Source organism: Odocoileus virginianus, chromosome 1 (genome assembly GCF_023699985.2).
Source record: "Odocoileus virginianus isolate 20LAN1187 ecotype Illinois chromosome 1, Ovbor_1.2, whole genome shotgun sequence".
NCBI lineage: Eukaryota > Metazoa > Chordata > Mammalia > Artiodactyla > Cervidae > Odocoileus > Odocoileus virginianus.
The window spans coordinates 72,378,646-72,399,685 of NC_069674.1; the positions used below are offsets into that span (position 1 = coordinate 72,378,646).

Genomic DNA, 21,040 nt, shown 5'->3' on the forward strand with positions numbered 1-21,040 from the left:
TTCGAACTCAATGCTTCGCTTTTAAAATCACCATCTGACACCCTCTCACCACCAGGGAACAGTCTCCAGCATGTATCAATGACAGACTCGACATCACCGTGATAGAAACATCAACTCACGTGTGCCAGTGCCTTAGAAATCACAAAGTTTCCTCAGATACTATCTCATACACTGATATTACTCTGAGAACAAGACCAACAGGAATACTACCCTATTTGAGCAAAAGAACCAACTACCACATGGATCTATTCACCTGCAAGCTGGACTTTTTCCCAACAAATTTTGAAGAGGTATTCATTAATTTTAGAGTATTAGACATCCAGCTAGTTGCAAGTTATGAGTTGTAAGAAGATAATAAAGAAAGGAATCTGTATAATAGTACATAAACTTGAACAAGATCATCATTCGGTTACATTCTCAAGAAAACTCACAAAGCTGAGTTTCAGACTGGTGGAAAAGGTAATTTCAAAATTATGCTGGAAAAGAACTAATATGACATAGCTCCAGGCACTAGGAACTAATTAAATTACATTCGAAGAGTGACTCAGAATTGCCTAGCCCCTGTTACGAGAGTAAGAAAAAACAACACTTTTAAAATTTTCAATAAGCCTCAACCAAGCTTTCCATTCCATAAGAATAGATTCCCTGTTCAAAATAAATCATGTTCTCAGTGAAATCTGAATGGCAAGTGGACAAGTAAAATTAGGTGGACATTTACCCATATAGATACTGATGAAGACATATAATCTCACACCTGTAGAAGTTAATGGTAATTTTTCCATTTAAGGGGAAGAAACTAATGTAATAGATATTTTCTCAGAAAATACAATGTGCATGTGCTCAGTCACTCAGTTGTGTCTGACTCTTTGCAACCCCATGGATTATAGCCCGCCAGGGTCCTCTGTCCATGGGATTCTCCAGGCAAGAATACTGAATGGGTTGCTATTTCCTTCTGCAGGGGATCTTCCCAATGCAGGGATCAAACCTATGTCTCCTGTGTCTCCTGCCTTCGCAGGCAGATTGTTTATCACTACACTAGCTGGGAAGCCCTATAATGTGTATAAGATTTATCAAACTTAAAATGTATTAACAGAGACATAGGGAACTCAACTCAAAGGTGAATACCCTGATGTTCTTGTTTAAAATTCTCTTGAACTCCTGGAAGCTGACATTTTTCGTAATATGATTCTAAGATGTTCACAGTACTTCAAGTTAAATGCTCATCTGACCCTTTCTTGGGTCATAATTTTATCAGGAGCTCCCTCAGGGTTTGGGGTTCAAATCCATGTTAAATCAATATACCAAGTTGGTACTTGGAACTTTTTGAACTTTAGTATTAAGGAAGATCCAAGAATGCTTATTTGATTCTTGTGGATTTTTTTGTTTTTGGGCGCTCTAAAATAAATATTAGTAATAAGAATGAAATAAAGAAAGTAGTAACATGTGGCCATGTTCCTAAGAAAAATGAGTCAAATGGAATGAGACTGAAATCAGGCATAATCTTAAATACAAAGACAAAAACCCTGGATTTATGGTGAATATGAAAAGCACAGAGTTACAAAATAGTGGGAAAGTACATTATGTGAATAGTGGAAGGAGATATCAGACATTTGGAAACAAACATTTTTCAGAGAATAGATTTCCTAAGTATAAGAAATATTTTCTTACATGAAGCATTTTATGGAGGAAGTATAGAATAAAGGTTAAAAGAATGCATGTAAGACTTACAGTTTAGTAACAGAAAGGATGGGTTTTACAAGTCTTTTAAAGAATAAAGTAAAAATCAAATAACAAATGCAGACCTGGTTGCAGTAGGAGTAGAGGACGGAACTATCTAGTATCACATAAGCAATAATAGAAACAGAACCTAATGGAGTATTCAAAAATGAATATAACATTTGTGTGAATTTCTAGATAGAATTAATCAGAGTTGAAAGGAGAAATGGAGATTCAGCAACATGCAGATGAGAGGTAAAGTCATAATAATGGGAACAACAACCCAGGGAGGAGGAGTAGAGAAAAGAGGTCACCAAATGAAGCAATTTAGCGTTAGTGAACATTTAAAAATGACTTTAAACCCAATCATCTTTCAAATTTTGTTCAAACTCCAGGTATGCCATCAAGCTTTCCCTTACATTCCTATTTACAGTTGGCTGTCTTTAATTTTCCTCTTCTGTGACAGTTTCTGACACTTTTTACTAAACTTTCCTCATTGTTTTAAAGCTTAATATAGTATCTTCTCAACAATGCTGCTCTTTGAAGAATGGGGTCAGGCATTGCACTTGTGTTTTTCAAGGTTCATAATTCTACCAGTAAAGTGGCTATCCAATAAATATTTGTCATATGGATGAGTGGTCCGACCTTCTTTATAGGGAGATAATTTACCTTTATTAAAAGAAGAAACACGATTTAAGAACTGAGTACTAGAATCAGAGGGAAAGGGTCACTTTTCTGTAGCTCAAAGCCCTGGACCACTGAGTACAACAGCTTCAAAGGAAAGATTCAGGCTAAGTAAACAAGTATGAAGGTAAAGAAAAAGGATACAAGTTAGAATAAGTTGAAAAATAATGTGGGAGATGAGAGATAATACTTTACAAAATGAAAGAAATATTGTGAAACCAATATTATCAAGATTTAGTTTTATGGCTAAGAACACTGATAATATACATGATTTATCAATTACTAGTAAGAAGTTCAAGAACAAATAGAATCAATGCAGTTTCAAATGGACTTTGTGTTGCTAACTTGAACAACACAAAAATGTCTTGGTAATAATGGTTCTATTTGGGTTCCTTATATAATTTGGGAAAGAAAGTGAAAGTGAAGTCACTCAGTCATGTCCTGACTCTTCGCGACCCCACGGACTGCAGCCCACCAGGCTCCTCCATCCATGGGATTTTCCAGGCAAGAGTACTGGAGTGGGTTGCCATTTCCTTCTCCAACATAATTTGGGAACAAAACATCAAATAATGTTTGCCTCCTTTATTTCTGAAGGCAAATTTTAAAGTTAAAATTGTTCACACGAATATATAAAATCTTGAGCTCTTGGAAGTATAATTCCTTAATAGATGGGTTTCTAATAGCAACATGAATAGGCTCTTAACTATAACTGCAGCTCCACCGAACATATATAGAAACTTTGGGATGCTTGTTGCTTAGGCCACAATCATGCATTGGATTATAACATTCATTTTTTATTGAGACTAGCTTTAAAAAGTTTGCTTTTTTTAAAAAATAGAAACCAGCTTTGAAAAGCATTGTTTGGTGATACATAGCACATAGGAAATCTTAAAATTACATGTACCAAGAGGGAAATCAGATCCTTTTACCTAAGCAACTGAAATTAAACCTCTAATTTTTTTTTTCAAATTTTCAACTGCAATCCATAGTTAATGTTCAGTTATCTGGCTTAGAGTTGACAATCTGGATCTGTTTCTCCTGTTTCTGAAAGAACTTGTGTGTAACGATCAAATCAGTGCTTCACCATTCTGTTTTGTTGTCTACACTGGTAACAGATCTAACCACTGAGGGACACATAATGCTGGCCTCACAGTGTAATTGACAGAGACACACTTTTAGCTCTTAGAGAAACTGTTCCACATTATGTGAACTGTAGTGAACATTTTTAGAAATTGTGAAGACATAAAAAAACAGTAGAAGCTTGTTTTTGTTTAATTGAAGAGCACAGACTATAAATCAATATTCATTTAAAGGTGTCTTTCAGAGCACTGAATTCACTATAATAATTTGAGAACATAAATTTATGACACAAATTCTTTGATCATAATTATACTGATTGGTTTATCTACAGATACAATGGCTCAGGGAAAATACTGAGAATATATGAAAAATTTTTCCATTTTATTTAAATAAAAATTTTAAAATAAAACAGTTTTAATGAATTATACAGCATCGAGTGGTGTTACAAGATGAGTATAACATGGAGATCTGTCTTAAACTCAGATGGCTTAATTCAAGCATCACTTTCTATATACTCTTATTGGATTAAGTCCTTAAAATCTTGACTACAGCATCATTATCTAAAAAATACATGTTAAATCTTTACCTATCTTGTAGACTTTTGGCAGATGCAACAGAGAGAAGAATGTATAGAAAAAATAATCTTAAGCTTTAAAGTATTGCTATCATTTGGTATCAAAAGACATACTTAGACATGTGATCCCAGACAAGATGGTATAGGCGCACTTTCCTCTGTTCCTCCCCCGGAAATAATTCAAGAGATAACACACACACACACACACACACACACACACAAATGCACACACACATGTGCGTGTGCACACACACACAAAGACTGGAGATGTGGAAATAAAAAGGTAGACTAGCAGAAAGGTTAGCAACCCTTTCTCAATTTGAAGTGTGATAGATACCACAGGATTGTAAGAATGATAGATACCACAGTCAATTCCCAGAGTTTTCCTTTTAATCTTACATATCTTAGACTAGGGCCAGGCTGTAAGCCAAAAATACCAATAGGTACATACAAACAAAGAAACAAGTAAACAAATAAGAAAAGCCTACTCTGTCTTGCCAAAGGACGCTGAAAAGGAGAGCCTAGCAGGGACATGAGAATGAGGGCAGATTCATCTCCAATATACACCCCCAGCTACAATGGTGAGGCCCTTGGTGGCATCTTGGAGCCCAGAGAGACCAACATATTCCCCATCAGGAGTGATGGCCTGATACACTTGAGATGGTGACATTAGTGGGTCCCAAGTAGGTGATCCATCCCCTGCCCTACACCTGCTTTTACCAGGTGGGCAGAGAACATACACAACGGGTAACATTTTTTTATCCCACAGATCTAGAATCTCACATCCCTACTAGTGACAACAAGCAACTCAGGGAGGACCCTTTTACAGCTTGCAGATGGCACCAGCAGGGATCAGTCAGGAACTCCCAAGTAAGAACCAAGCTGATTAAAATAGCACAGCAAGTGCTCTGAAAACCATACTGCACCTGAAACCACAGCCTACAAAATGGGTCAGTATATGCATACAAAATTTAAACAGGTACACTTACTACTAACATAAAATATTTTATTTTAAATGTCTATAAATTCCATGTAAAATCAGTTCAGGATAAAGTGAAATAAAATTCATTATACCAATAACTCGGAATATCTCAAAATGGATAAGAAAAGACAATCAACTGATTCCAATAGCAAGATACATCAATTCTGGGGATGATCTGTCAAAGATTTTATAGTATCCACCATAAAATTGTTTCAACAAGAAATTGTGAATTCCCTTGAAACTAATGGAAAAAAATCAGGAAATAAATAGAAACGGTAAAAAATAACAAAATGTAAGTTACAGAATAGAAAAAATAATTGGAAATAAAATCTGGGACTTCCCTGGTAGTCTAGTGGTTAAGACTCTGCTTCCAATGCAGGGAATGTGAGTTAGATTCATGGTCAGGGGACTAAGATCCCACATGCCATGTAGCATGACAAAAAAATAAATAAATAAGGCATTCAAATCTCATTGAGTGAATTCAGTAGAAGAGTGAATTGAACAGAGGATAGAATAGTGAAATTGAAGCCTTAGAAGTATAATTTACTCAATATGAACAAAAAACACAAAAAAGAAAAGAACAGTGCCACAAGGACTTGTAGGACAGTAACAAAGATACTGACATTTCTATCATTGAAGTTCCAGAAGTAGAAGATAAAAAGGGCAAATAAATAAATAAACAATAAATAAAAATTTATGCCAAAGGATTTCCCAACTTGGCAAAATAGATAAACCTATAGATTAAAGAATTTGCATAAACCAATAAAAAAGAGAAATTCACACCAACAGACACCATAATGTTTGAAAATGAAAGGTAGAAAAAGTCTTAAAAACAACTAAGAAAAGTGTCATACTATCTATGGGGCAGCACAAATTCAAATAACAGTGGATTTCTTATCTGAAACTGGGGGTCATGAGGAAGTGGCACACATTTCATACTCTGGATGAATGAAGGGTAATAAATAAACTCTTTAGATGGAAACAAACAAACAAAAAACACCAGTAACTTAGTTTGCCATTAGCAGACATGCCTTAAAGAATGGCTAACTGAAGTTCTCATAACAAACATACAAAACAAAAAAAACCTGATAACAGGAGAAAACTCAGAACTTTAGAAAGAAAAGTTCAATGGAATGGGACACCTGGAGGAAAAGATGATAAATAATCATTCTCTTAGAGAAATTCTTAAATTGTAAGTAAGTGTTAGTCACTCAGTCGTGCCCAACTCTTTGCGATCCCAAGGACTGCAGCCCACCAGCCTCCTCTGTCCATGAGATTTTCCAGGCCAGTATACTGGAGTGGGTTGCCATTTCCTTCTCCAGGGGATCTTCCCAACCCAGGGATCAAACCCAGGTCTCCTGCACTGCAGGCCAATTTTTTACCGAGTGAGCTATAAGAGAAGCCCTCTTAAATTTTATTTGATACCTAAAACAAACATTATAATAACACTTAATGGAGTATTTCAACATATGTTAGAGGAAATCATTACTTTTTCTCACTTTCACTTTCAGATGAAATGCTTAATTCAAATATATTTAAAAAGTGGAGAGGCTGCTGCTACTGTTGCTGCTAAGTTGCTTCAGTCGTGTCTGACTCTGTGCAACCCGATAGACGGCAGCCCACCAGGCTCCACCGCCCCTGGGATTCTCCAGGCAAGAACACTGGAGTGGGTTGCCATTTCCTTCTCCAATGCATGAAAGTGAAAAGTGAAAGTGAAGTCGCTCAGTCGTGTCCGACTGGTAGCGACCCCATGGACTGCAGCCCACCAGGCTCCTCTGTCCATGGGATTTTCCAGGCAAGAGGACTGGAGTGGGGTGCCATTGCCTTCTCTAGGAGAGGCTAAAGGAACATAATTAGAAGTAAAACTTCTATACTTAATTGTAAGTATCAATATGTCAATATTATTAGATTGTGATAAATTACACATTAGTGTAATGTTCAATCCAACTACTATGAAAAATATACTACAAGTAAATAAATATAGAATCTTCAAGTTCAAGTAACATATAGGAAGATTAAAAAAGAGAAAAGTATCCAGGTATCCCAGAAGGACAGAAAAACAAGACCCAACTATATGTTGCCTAAAAGAGACTCAATTCAACTTTAAGGACACATAGGTTCAAGGTGAATGGATGGAAAAAGATATTCCAAACAAGGGAAAACCAAAAGACAGCAAGAGTTCTAACTTACATCAGACAAAATTGACTTTAAAAAGTTTAACAAGAGACAAAGAAGGTCATTTTGTAATGATAGAGAGGTCAATTAATCAAGAGAATATAGCAACTGTATATAGATATAGATATGCATTTCATCCTGGAGAACCTAAATATTAAGCAAATACAGGTCTGAAGGGGGAAATAGATGATACAGTAATGTTGATACCTCACTCTCAACAATTCTATCATCCAGATAGAATATTAAAAAGGAAATATTGGATTTAAACTGCATCTTGGAATACATGGACGTAGATATGTAGAACATTTCATCCAACAGCAGCAGAATACATTTTCTCAAGTGTACATGAAACATTTTCTACGATAGAAATAAAATGGTCTCTGTTCGCTAATGATATAATTTTATATAGAGAAAATCCAGAAAAGTCCACACCAAAAAGTGCTTAGAACTAGTTAATGAATTCAGTAAATTTGTAGAAAAGTAACAAATAATAACTGCTGCCTTTCCATACAACAACAAACTATCTGAAAAACAAAATTAAAAAAAAAATTTCCATTTATAATAGCATCAAAAAGAAGAAAAAATACTAAGTACTAAATTTAAGGAGATAAAAGATCTGTACAACTGAAGCTGTAAGACACTGGTGAAAGATTTCAAGAGGCACAAATAAACATAAAAAAATACCATGTTGATGAAATCGATGAATTATTATTGTTAAAATGTTCTCGCTACCTAAAGCCATCTATAGATTCAATGCAATCTCTAATAACATACCAATGGAATTTTTCATGGAACAGAAAAAAAAGTTGTAAAATCTGTATGGAACCACAAAAGATCCTAAAGAGCTAAGCAATCCAAAGAAGGGAAAAACAAAGCTAGAGGCATCAAACTTCCTCCTACTTCAAATCATATTGCAAAGCTAAAGTCGTTGAACAGTATGGTACTGGCATAAAAACAGACGCATTGACAAATGGAATAGAATTGAGAGCCCCAAAATAAACTTGCATTTACAAGTCAATTAGTACTTGATAAGGCAGTTAAGAGTACTGAGTGGGGAAAGGATAGTCCCTCCAACAAATCCTGTTGGGAAAACTAGATATTCATATTAAAAAAATGAAACTGGATATCTATATTATACCACTCACAAAAATTAACTCAAAAGAGCTTAAAGACTCAAATGTAGGATCTGAAATCATTAAAATCCTAGAAGAAAACATATGGAAAAAGCTCTTTGACATTGATCTTGGTAATATTTTTGGAAATCACACCAAAAGAACAAGCAGTAAAAGCAAAGCTGAACCAGTGGGAAAACACCAAACTTAAAGAACCCACATAGAAAAAAAAAAAAAAATCAACATAATAAAAAGGCAGAAAACATCTATTGAAAAATAATTTGCAAAACATTCATCTGAAAATGAATTAGTACCTAAAATAAATTAACAACTTGCACATAAATAGCAAAAAATCAATCTACTTTAAAAATTGACAAAGGACCTGAATAGACATATTGAAAGAAGACAAACAGGTACATGAAAATGTTCTCAACACTGTTAATCATCAGGGAAATGCAAATCAGAACCACAAGGACATATCATCTCATACCTGTTATAATGGCTACTATAGAAAAGACGAAAGAGGTTCAAAAGGAATCACTTATGCACTATTGATAGGAACATAAATTGGTACAGCCACTATGGAAAACAGTATGGAGGTTCCTCAAAAAAATTAAAAACAGAACTAGTACATGATCCTGCATTCCCACTTCTGCATATATATCTGAAGGAAATTACATTATTACCTCAAAGAGATATTTGCACTCCCATGTTCACTGCAACTTTATTTACAATAGCCAAGATATGGAAACAACCTAAGTATCCATTGAATACTGAATAGGTAAAGAAAACATGATGTAAATATTCAATGGTATAGTATTCAGACATAAAAAAGAAGGAAATATTGCCATTTGCAACAACATGCATATACCTTGAGGGCAGTATGCTAAGGGAAATGGCAGAGAAAGACAAGTACTATGTGATCATACTTATACGTGGAATTCTAAGAAGCTAAACACATAGAAACAGAGAGTAGAATGGTGGTTGCCAAGGTCTGGGGAGTAGGGGAAACCAGCTGATATTGGTCAAAAGGAAGAAGCTCCCAGTTATAAGTTGAGTAAGTTCTGAGGATTTAATGTACAGCATAATGATTATAGTTAATAGTGCTACACTATATACTTGAAAGTTGCAAAGAGAATAAATCTTTAATATTCTCACCATATAGATACAGAAAGGTAATCATGAGTTGATAGATATATTAAGTAAATTGCATTTATCATTTTACAATATATATAGGTATCAAATCATCTAGCATGTGTGTGCTCAGTTCTGCCTGACTCCTTGCAGTCCCATGGACTGTATGTAGCCTGCCAGTCTCTTCTGTCCATGGAATTTTCCAGGCAAGAAATCCTGCCTGGAAATGAGTTATCATTTCCTTCTCCAGGGAAGTTTCCTGACCCAGGGATTGAACCTACATCTCTTGTGTCTCCTGCATTGGCAGGTGGATTATTTACTACTTGTGCCACCTACGAAACCCGACTTGATGACTAAATGATGACAATCAAATCATCATATTTCATGCTTTAAATTGACACCATTTCATTTGTCAATTATATCCAATAAAGTTGGAAAAGATTTACATGTTTTAAATTTCCTATTGTGGAGATTATTTTAGTTTTCACTTTACTGATATATAATTGAAGCTTTCTGTAAATATAGGAATGACATCTTTAAATTTTGCAAAGACCTACTCTATTGACTATTACATATCCAATGTTTATAAAATACTATGTATGCTTGAGAAGTATATTCTCCATTTGTTAAAACTTTTAGATCAATAATCCTATTTCTGTTATTCATATATTTCTTCTTATTTTTGGTTGTTTAATATACTGAGTAGTAAGAGGTGTGTTCAATCATACACTCTAACAGTAAATTCTTAATTCTTAAAATTCTTTTTTTTTTTTCAGATTTGTCATTTTTACCACTCTGTAACCACAAGCACACACAGAAGTTCAGAATTGTTGTCTCTTCCCTATTAATTAAAGCTCCTTTCTCTTTCCATCTCAGTTTTTCCTTTTCTTTTTATTTTCTTTAATAAGAATAAACTAGGCAGCATCAACACTCCCTAATATAAAGGTTTATCATAGAGCCACAAGAATCAAGACAGTGTGTTACTGGCGTGTAGATAGACACACAAACCAGTGGCACCTAAAGACTTATCACAGAGTTGCCCTCACAATCCAATGGAGAAAAGATAGCCTTTTAAACAAACGGTGCTGGAGTAGCTGGATATCCATGGGGGAAAAACTGAACCTGAACCTAAAATTCATGCCTTATACAAAAATTAAGTCAACACACACCACAGGTTTAAATGTAAAATGTAAAACTACACAATTTAGGGAAAAGACATGAAAAAAATGTTTGGCACCTACGGTTAGGTGAAGAGTCCTTAGACTTGTAAAAAACATGATTCATAAAATGAAAATTTGATAAATTGTACCTCAATAAAATTAAAAACATTTTCTCTGCAAAAGACCCTGTTAAGAAGATAAAAAGACCGATTACACACTGAGAGATAATGTTTGTACAAAACATATCTGATCAATTGTACAAAGCATGTATCTTTACAAAACCAGAATATGTAAAGAACTCTCAAAGCAATTTAAAAATTAGTCTAATTAAAAATTGGGCAAAAGACATGATCAGACATGCTGCTGAGAAGGATATATAAATGATAATCATAAGAAAATATGTTCAATATTATTAACCATTATGGAAACACAAATTGAAACCACAATGCAATATCATTACAGTCTATCAAAATGGCTAAAAAACCAACAAACAAAAAACAAGTTGTAACACCAAACGCCAGCAAGTATGCAGTAAAACTGGATCACTCCCTCACTGCTGGTGGGAATGAAATAAATGGGTACAGTCACTCTAAAAATAGTTTTGTAGTTTGTTCTAAAAGTAATGATACACTTTTTATCATCTATGGGATGGTTGGATGGCATCATCCACTCAATAGACATGAGTTTGAGCAAACTCTGTGAGATGATGAAGGACAGGGAAGCCTGGCATACTGCAGTTCATGGGGTTGCAAAGTCAGACATGACTGAGTGACTGAACAAAAATAACAACACTTTCTATAATATCCTAGCAATTGCAATCTGGAACACTCATGTCAGGGAAATGAAACCTATGTTTCATTTCAGGTTCATACAAACGCCTGTATACAAGTGTCTGTAGTAATTTTATTTGTGTTAGCTAAAAATTGGAAACAATTTAGATATCCTTCAATGAGCAAATGCTTGTCAATGGTACATAAAAAGTAGCAAGCCATTGAGGCACACATTTGAACGGGTTTCAACATAATTTAATTGAATGGAAAAGCAATCTCAAAAGTTTGTACACTGCATGATGCTACTTGTATAACATTTTTGAAATAAAGTAATCAAAGTAGAGAATGGATTAGTGGGCTAAGGATTGTACAGTGGCAGATGTGTATGACTGTACAATGGTTGAGTCTCAAGGTAACAAATCTTTATTGTGGTTATGGTTCTATGCAGCTACACAGATGGTATAATTGTATAGAAACACGCACAAACGAGTACTTGTGTAACTAGTGAAGTCTGAATAAGTTCTGTGCATTGTACCAATGTCAATTTCCTGATTTTGACATTGTAGTTATATAAGATGTTAACACAGGGGAGACTTCATTAAGGGTGTTTGGAACTCCTTGTACATTCCTTTGCTATTTCCTGTGGATTTATAATGCTTTCCCAAAACAGCCATATTTGAAAAAAAAACTTAAATAAGTTTGTTGCTATGCACAACAGTTTTAGTGATGTCAAAATTATTTTTAAATTTGCGTGCATTAAAGAAAAGAAAGTGAAGTCGCCCAGTCGTGTTCAATTCTCTGCGACCCCATGGACTGTAGCCTACCAGACTCCTCCATCCACGGGATTTTCCAGGCAAGAATACTGGAGTGGCTTGCCATTTCCTCCTCCAGAGGATCTTCCTAACCCAAGGATCGAACCCAGGTCTGCCATATTGCGGGCAGACGTTTTACTGTCTGAGCCACAAGGAATAAGGAAAAGATATGACATATTCCTAAGCATAAAAGTTGAGAACTAAAGGACGAGGTACTACTTGATAGTTACAGTAAATATGAATAGGTAGAAGGGGGAAAATAAATAATTGGTACAGAAACGAAATTCCAAATATTTAACAACTTTAATTGTTGTAACACTAACCACTTAGAATAGAATGGGACAAATTTGAACAGATGCCAGCCAGGAACAACCCAGAATTTGGTATCTGTGCACAACAGTGGAATATCCACTGATTTCTCCAATGATTTATTTTAGATTAATTTTGTTATTTCCTCCAAAAAGATTCATATTCCTAAAATATTGTTTTTTCTTAGTACCTTTGAGGTGAAATCAAGGTAACGGTTCTATATTGTTGGATAAAGCATATCTCAAAGTGTTGCCTTAGAAAATAATGACTAGCAATACAAACAATTAACAGTTAGTAGAATAAGAATTGCTTCTATTAAGAAATCTTAAATTTCTTCATTTTTTAAAACGAAGACACCCAAAAATATCAGTATAGACAGAAAATACTCAAATTTGTTTGTTTGTAATACTTAAACATTAGGAGTACAATATTTGCACATAAACATATCTTTTTAAAGTTTTAGTACTTGAATAGTAAATAGCTTTAGAGATTTTTTTTTTTTAAGTCTTCCTAGTGAAAAAAATTCAAGATACTTTACAAATATAATCCTGGCAGTTTTATCAGATTAGAAAATCAAATATTTAAGGGATATATTAATTTGGTCATATTTAATCTAGGATCTCTAATCATCAAAAAATTCAGAGAAAGTTCAAAGTCCCTATTTAAGGAAAATAAATTATGTTGTTGAGAGACAGAATTTGAACTATGAAAATAAAAACGCCCACATCTGTCTATCATTTCTATAAAATTCACTTAAGAAATGACCTGAAATTAGTGTTTTCAATTATTTTAGAAAGGCAACCTCCTTCTCTTGAGAAAGTCCATCTATCTAATAACTATTCTGAAACAAAGCTTATGCTATCTTCAATCATGAGTATTTTGGACATATATATTTTGGACTTTTTTTTCTAAGCTAGAGTAAGTAATAGTTCAGGCTTTAGTTAAAATAAGCTGAAAAGCAGTTCTCATGTAGGTAAAAGGTTAAGATTATGTAAGTTTCTTTATCCCCCTATGAAAACATGAGACAACTAAATTCACAGATACAAAATATATGAATGAAGCCATCTCATTCACATAGCTCTAATTCTTTGTGAAATTTACAGCCATTTTAACAGAATGGAGATGGTGGTGAGTGGGACAGCCTGTCTACTAATACCAGGCTAGAACTAGCTAGCTGGATAATTTTAGCCTACGTGGGTTTGCTCTTTTCTACCTCTTCAGAGCACCCTAAAGTAACTAAAGGTTCTCAAGTAGGCCAACTATTCTGAGTTTCTTTGCCCTTGTCTTCCATGAGGCTGGTGTGTTGGCTCAGAGCATACTTGAAAGAAAGTGAAGAAGCAATTTAGAGCCTATTGTACAACAAACTCTGTGCTTCTTGTATGTGAAACTAAATTTGCGTGAAATAGATATCCTTTCCATTTTACAGGTCAGAAAACCTAGGCTCCTAGAAATTAAGTACCTACCTAAAAGCCCACAGATTGCTGCTGCTGCTGCTGCTAAGTCGCTTCAGTCGTGTCTGACTCTGTGTGATCCCATGGACGGCAGCCCACCAGGCTCCGCCGTCCCTGGGATTCTCCAGGCAAGAACACTGGAGTGGGTTGCCATAGGGCTTTTCCTGAAAAATTCTACAATGTCCTTTCCTGAATACAATACCATAGTCCTACTGAGTTTAATCATTTTTCTACTTTAAGGAGAGTCATACTGGGATTGAATTACTTTTGATATTAACCCTAATGCAGTGATTCACATAGACTGTATCATCACTGGGACATTTATGACTAGAAACATCTCAAACACCACAGTGCTAATTCTGAGGACTGGGGACAATACGAAAATGCTTTATATGTAGTTCAGGCACTCTTACATCCGGATTCTTTAATAGTTAACCACTATTTGCATTTTGTTAAAGACTATATTGGTGTGCTAAACAGTACTCCCCCAAATACTAATATTAGAATCCAGTAGTAGGTGGTGAGTTTTTTCTGCCATGTAGACTGGTGCTAAAACTCCAAAAATGCACAGAGCCACGACAAATACACAGAACACAATTACTTCAGTATTTGCAACCATACTGTGAGAGAAGGAAATATGTTCTTATGTTTAGTAGTTACATTATTCTTCAGACAAAAATGCAAAATGATTAGTTTCAATAGAATAAGTGGTTGTTTAGTAAGTATTTGTACTGAGTCATCCATGATGGCTTTTCTCCCCTTGATACTAATAAGAAAACATTTGTTAGTGCTTCTCTCATTCAAGAATAATTTAAATCTAAATCAGTGTCCCATCTCTGTTTTACTCAGCTTCCTCTTTATAGTTGACTAAAGAATTACTCTCAGGCATCTATATAAACAGAACTGAAGAAGCATATATTTACAGATGCAATTCATATCTACATACACATATATCATATGTACATTTATAAACTATGTACATATATACAACATGGGATTCAACCTTGTGAAATTAAATATAAATTATAATGATAATAAAGAATTTATGGTAGGCAACCCAGTAAGGTCTAAATTGTTGAATATAAAAGTTATTGCAATAAAATTTCTGCTTCTAGGTAGGATGAAGTTAGCAGGTTATAACCCAAGAGAACACACAGAAAATCTAGATTAAATGTAAAAAATAAGCAGTACAAAGGAATCAGAGAACTGCTGAAATAAAAGATCTAAAATGGTCTAAGAATCTGAAGAAAGAAGCCTGGAGAGGTAAGGAAAGAATGTGTAGTTCATTTCTGTTGACTGGGCTGTGAGAAGAATCCAGCCTTAGCCTGGGAAGAAGGCCAATACTGGGGGTGACAGAAATGGGCAGGCTGTTGTAGAATCATGAGGGATTGACAGGCTCCAACAATGCCAATCATCCCATGATGACATCTCTCAAGTTCAGAAGATGCAAGGTTTAAAATAAGCTAAAACCCCTGAAAGGCACCACGTATTTTTGGCGGTTTTGCAGTGTCAAGAAGAGAAAAAAACTAAATGTTGGTGTTCAAGAGCTACCCAGGGGCAGGCTCCACATGGACCCACTAGACCAGGGTTGATCCTCTGGACCAAGTCCAGCCTGCTCCTATATTTTGTATGGTCCAAGAGGTAAGTAAACAGTTTATACACTTCTAAATAATTGAGAAAAAAAATCAAAAGAATAATAATATTTTAATTGGTTAAAGTAGATAAATCTCAAGTTTCTGTGTACCTGAGCTACGTTTATTGAAATAAATCCATGCTCTTTTCTATATATCGATTTTGGCCACTTTTCTAAAACAATGAGTAGTTGCAAAGAGACTGGGTAACCAAAGCCTGAAATATTTACTACCTGACCCTCTATAGAAAATACTTGCTGACCTACAATAGGCTGTTGAAACTCTGGGTGAGCAAACACCATAAGAAAAAGGCAAACCAGAGGCAGACTGGGTCTCACCAAAGCTCAGTCCAACCTCATATTGACCCAGTTCTGATCAGATTAAGGAAATTAGCCTCCATGCTATCTCCCTAGTAGAAGAAGGATAAATCTTTGCCAGTGAAATATATTATCATCTTAAGCCTCTACATTTTTTACACATATTTTATACATATTTCAGCATTCAGAAAATTACTAACATTTGTTATCTGAGTTGACCTGTGAAACATATAAAGAACCCTGTCTTAACTAGTAGACTCAACAGCAGTGCATTAACACTCAATATTTTAAACAATTTTAACCTAAATAATTTAAAGAAAAGAAAAAAAAAGTAAAACAGAAGCAATACTATGACCAAAAGGCACTTTTCTTGGTAAGAAAACTTAAGATAGTGTCTGGAACAGTAGCATTTTACCTAGATATTAGTTTCCATTGTAAAATACTCCAATAATATATGAAATAAAGTCTGTGGATTACTTATTTTGAATAAAATGAAAAACAGTAATTAACCACTTACAACATCATTATGAGCTATAAGACTCTATTCTAGGACTCATTTCTTAATGGCAAATGGATTCAGAGATACTGGTATATTTTAGGCATCTACCATCCTGAGAAGACAGACGAGTATGGATATAGGAGAAACTGATAACACTGAAATGTTATAGTTATTCAAAATGTTAAACTCACATCTCTCCCGGGATTTCAAGATTTGACTTTAATAGCCTTTTATAATGAAAAGAACAACTCAAAGAATAACAAGAGAGTTGAGAAGTTCAACATGTTAAAGAACTGCAAAATCACTGAATTCATTTTAATTATTATATATTAAGGCTTTCTATCTGTGGCATAAGTAAATTGTAACTCCTAAATATAGTAGATCAGGTAATTTTAATTTATAACCAATCATAATTTGTAACACATGTCTTATGGGTATCAATGAAATGTAACCTAATTGTGCTCAAAATCTGTCACAAAATAATTGCAAAAAAATCACATACATATAGCTGTACTTGTATACAGAAGGCATACAGATATAGCTATGAATATAAAATTAAAGTGATAAAAATTAAGAGACTAATGCATTCAAATATATACATGTAAACTGTATACTGATTTTCAAATTTAACTCAGTTGTATAACCAACTTGTGAATAGTTACCATATAACCTAAGAATGAACAATAGCATGTTGATATTATCTGAGACAGAATTATGTCAAAATTAAAGGACTTTTAGAATTACAGACTTTGTAAAAAGTTGACTTTCTAAAAGCTTTTTAAAAAGTGTAAATATTCCTCATCACTTTCCTCACTTTTAAGAGCTCTTCAATGATGAGATGTCTCTGAACAAGGCTCTAATAATTTGATCAGATAAAAGCTGTGAATGTGTTCAAATAATGAATCTTCAGGAGTATATGATATTTATCATTTTAGACAAATTATAAGTACTCTTTCAACATTAAACTCAATGGTACAAAACTTATAAGTATCGTCAGTAACAGATTTCATCTATATAATTTACTATACAAGAACAAGGTTTCCATTCATCTAATCATCAAGATTATTTTTAAAAACCCTTCACGTAGATGAAAGCAGTTGATTTTCAAGCAAGTTAATGCCATTACATTGGAAAATGTAAAATACTAAGGATAACCCAGCACATTCATGCAATTAATTGTATTTAAATGCTTGGTTGAAAGAAAGATTATTCACATATATCTTTAAATCATGGATTCATTCCTTAGTAACTATTAGAATGTTATGCCTCACAACACAAAAATAAAAAATCACTTATAGTTTCACAGTACTTTTCTCTATACACCATATTCAATTCCAATGAAAAGATCAGAGTACTCAGAGAGACATATTGCAAACAAAAACTCCCTAGTAGGTGGTGGAAAGTAAGGCCACGAGTCAAACAGAACCCACAGAGATGACAGAGCTGTGATATCCAGCACAGTCACCTTAAAGAGAAAAAGGAAAACCACATGGCACTGCTGAAATGCCGAGTTAATTCTCTCTCCTATCTGAGCACTATATATTACAGCTTTAAAATTGTCTCAATCAGAATACAGTTTCTTTAGAGAAGACCCTCTTTTAAGAAATAGACACATTCTTGAAGTGTAACACCAAAACACCATACAAACTTAGATAACTTACCATTTTCTTTGCACTCTTCTGGAGGCTTAGCCTTTTTCGCAAGTCGTGGATCCAGCCATGATGTTGTCTTTGTGTTATGGCTGAAAAGAAAAGAGATCACTCTGAACAGACACATACTGAAAGGAATCAAGTTTATTCCTTAAGAGGCAAAAAAAAAAACAGGGTTAGACCAACAAAATTGCAATCGATACACTTAATTTGCTTACTGGTTCTAAGTAGCCCTGAAGGAGGTGTAAGAGTAATTGTGCAAGGCAGCTGTAAATTTGGCAACCTCAGCTCCCTGTCCTCAAAGCAGCTATTTTTATTAAAATCAACTAGAATGTTGCCAAGTTAACCTCATTGAAAATGCAGAACTCATCCAGAGCAAAAGGAATTTATTACAAATACAGGATTCTCCAGTTGGAAGAGCACAGGCTGCAGGCTCTGATACTATTTCCTGAGTTTTGCAAAAGAATTATTTTCATCTTAAATCTGTCCTTTTCATAAACAGTTGTTTTGTTACTCTTTTAACTACGGAGTTGGCAGAGGGAGTACAAAAGTGATGCAAATTATAGCATGTTCTTGGGATTCCTACATTTTCTCAAAAAGTGATTAATAGCAATTTCATTAACCCACATTTAGCTATCTTCCATCTAAATACTTTCAATCCAGCTAGGGGGTAAAAATGCTTGTATTCTAGCATTTCTGAATGGAATTTCTGGGAATTATAATTTTTAATGACAATTTTGTTTTAAAAAAATGATCTCTGGGAAGTCTTGCCAAAAATTTAAAAAGCAAAGGAGAGATGTTTTTAGAACAGTGTCTTTAAAAGAGGTTCTGGAATGACCTGTACTGGAATCATCTGATGGATTTAATGCATCTTCTGGATCCTCATAGAACTACCAAATCAGAATCTTTGAGGTGAGGCTGCAAAGTCTCCATCTTTGGCTAGCATTCCAGGTTATTCTTATACATGCTGAATTTGAGAGTTACATTATGAATGAACTACATTATGGTTATGAATGGCTCATAACCATACAGTGGAGCTAAATTATTTGCTGTGAATAGCCGTCTCATGTTATCTCATCTGTCAATGGACAAAATACCAAGGATGTGACATTTGTGAGGACTTAAAAAGAATGATCAAAGTCACAGATGTAGAAAAGTGAGGTTTATATAGAGAAGAGTTAGAATGTAATATGAAAGGGAAAAGTGGAAAATAGGTTAGAAATATAAATTAAAGCCACATAACAGAGATCTTTGAACACAGTTGTAAGGATGTCAAAATTACAATTTTGATGTCAATTCACATGTGCTGTCTCTTTCTTCAATGAGATTTAAATATATTTTATCACATTACAGTGTTAGCTAAATAATCTGATGAACCAATCTGCACTTAAAGCACAGTTCAGAAAAGTCTCCCAGGTAGCATTATTCAATAGCAAACATCTAGAGATTAAGTGCCTACTTAATGAAGGGAATTTCAAGGCAGGAAAGAGGAGAGAAGGGGTTAAGGAGGGCAGTGAGCAAATGATTCCAGAGTGTTAAAGTACTCTTTAAAGAGTGTTTTCTGGACGATCATATGTTTGCCCAAGTGTTGAGAACCTAGACATTCATATCCTTGGGTCATGAAGTTTCTGCTCTTAAGAAACATTCCCTTTTATTTCCGACTTACATGTGGGATAGAGAGAAAACACTTTCCAATCATTTTCTTCATACTTAGGAACTCCTCAATAATTGATCCTTCTGAGCAGGACTCTAATAAATCGGATGAGATAAAGTCTACGAATTTGGTGAAATTATAAATTGTTGGGAGGGTATGCTAGCTTTTATTTTCCCCACATGTGACTTCTGTAAAGTAGTATCTCATTCTGGTCCTGATTTGTAGTCATATCAATATCGTCTAGTCTTTTCCTCTCAGTTAAACACTTGATGCCTATGGACAGAATGGGGGTTATGACTATCCTAATGTGAGGATAGTGGCACCGGGTTCAGTGCTCATTGGTCCTGTTTGAAAAATAAAGTCACTGTAAAGATGCTCTTTATAGATATGCCTCAGTTCAAAGTGTGTGTATATATGTGTGTGTGTGTGTGTGTGTGTGTGTGTGTGTGTGTGTGTGTATGTTAATGTCTATGTTTTTATGTGCTAGCAAAAAACTTGGGAGGTGAGCAAGGAAAATAAACTTCCCTTCTATTTACTCACACCTACTTCTTCCAAATTCTTCCCCTGTTTTGGAGCAAAGTCATTTCTAGGTCTCTAAGATGTGGAGTACACACATCTTTAGATAAGTATGAAGGCGACATTACTAAGCCACTGCAAGCAGTCAAATGACCATTTCTATACAGCTCCAACATGGGTCTCTAATACTGTTCAATTTAGTAGGACTCATGAATTTCCCATTTTTCCCGAGTTTATATAAAGCATTTCATTACAGGATGATTTTTTCAGGTTGAACTAGCATTAACTGTGTGTCACTTTAATACATTTTGACAGATTGAGTCTCTTATAGTTAACAGCATTCTTAGCTGATCCTCTGAACTGATTCTGAAAGAAAGTGGGTTGTCGTTACCTCCAGTAATTGTCACAAACATCTCAAGAAGATACAGCACGGTATTTTCCATGAGTGGCTCCCACAAGCCTTGCAATTTGTATGCTTCTTTAAGATGCCTTACAAAGGGGATATTTTTAGTGCATTTGAGAGACAACAGACTAGGTGGCTTTTCCACTTCCTTAAATTATATAATTTTTAAACCTCAACAATTCCACTTGAAAATCAGATTTGATATTGGGCAGGAGATCGTGTAAAGGGGGACCACTGAGGGATTTTTCATAATCTGCACACCATCCTTCCTCGAGTTAAGGATGTGATTTCTTTAAAAAAAAAAAAAAGTGATATCTTGTCACTTTCATTACTAGAGAAGATGCAGATGCAGAACACCAATATTCTGCTTTCTCCCAAATTGTGAGGAGCATGAATGACAAGAAGGTAAGAT

General features: G+C 34.7%; 1 protein-coding gene across 16 annotated transcripts in view; it reads right to left on the reverse strand.

Annotated features, from left to right (window-relative positions):
- Positions 1–21,040, reverse strand: part of MAGI2 (membrane associated guanylate kinase, WW and PDZ domain containing 2) — a 1,406,842-nt gene that overhangs the window by 460,041 nt on the left and 925,761 nt on the right. For all 16 annotated transcript variants that reach the window (XM_020903091.2, XM_020903019.2, XM_070469808.1 and 13 more), the window contains one exon: positions 18,068–18,147. In XM_020903091.2, the coding sequence (XP_020758750.2) occupies positions 18,068–18,147 (80 nt within the window). The remainder of the gene's footprint in view (positions 1–18,067; positions 18,148–21,040) is intronic.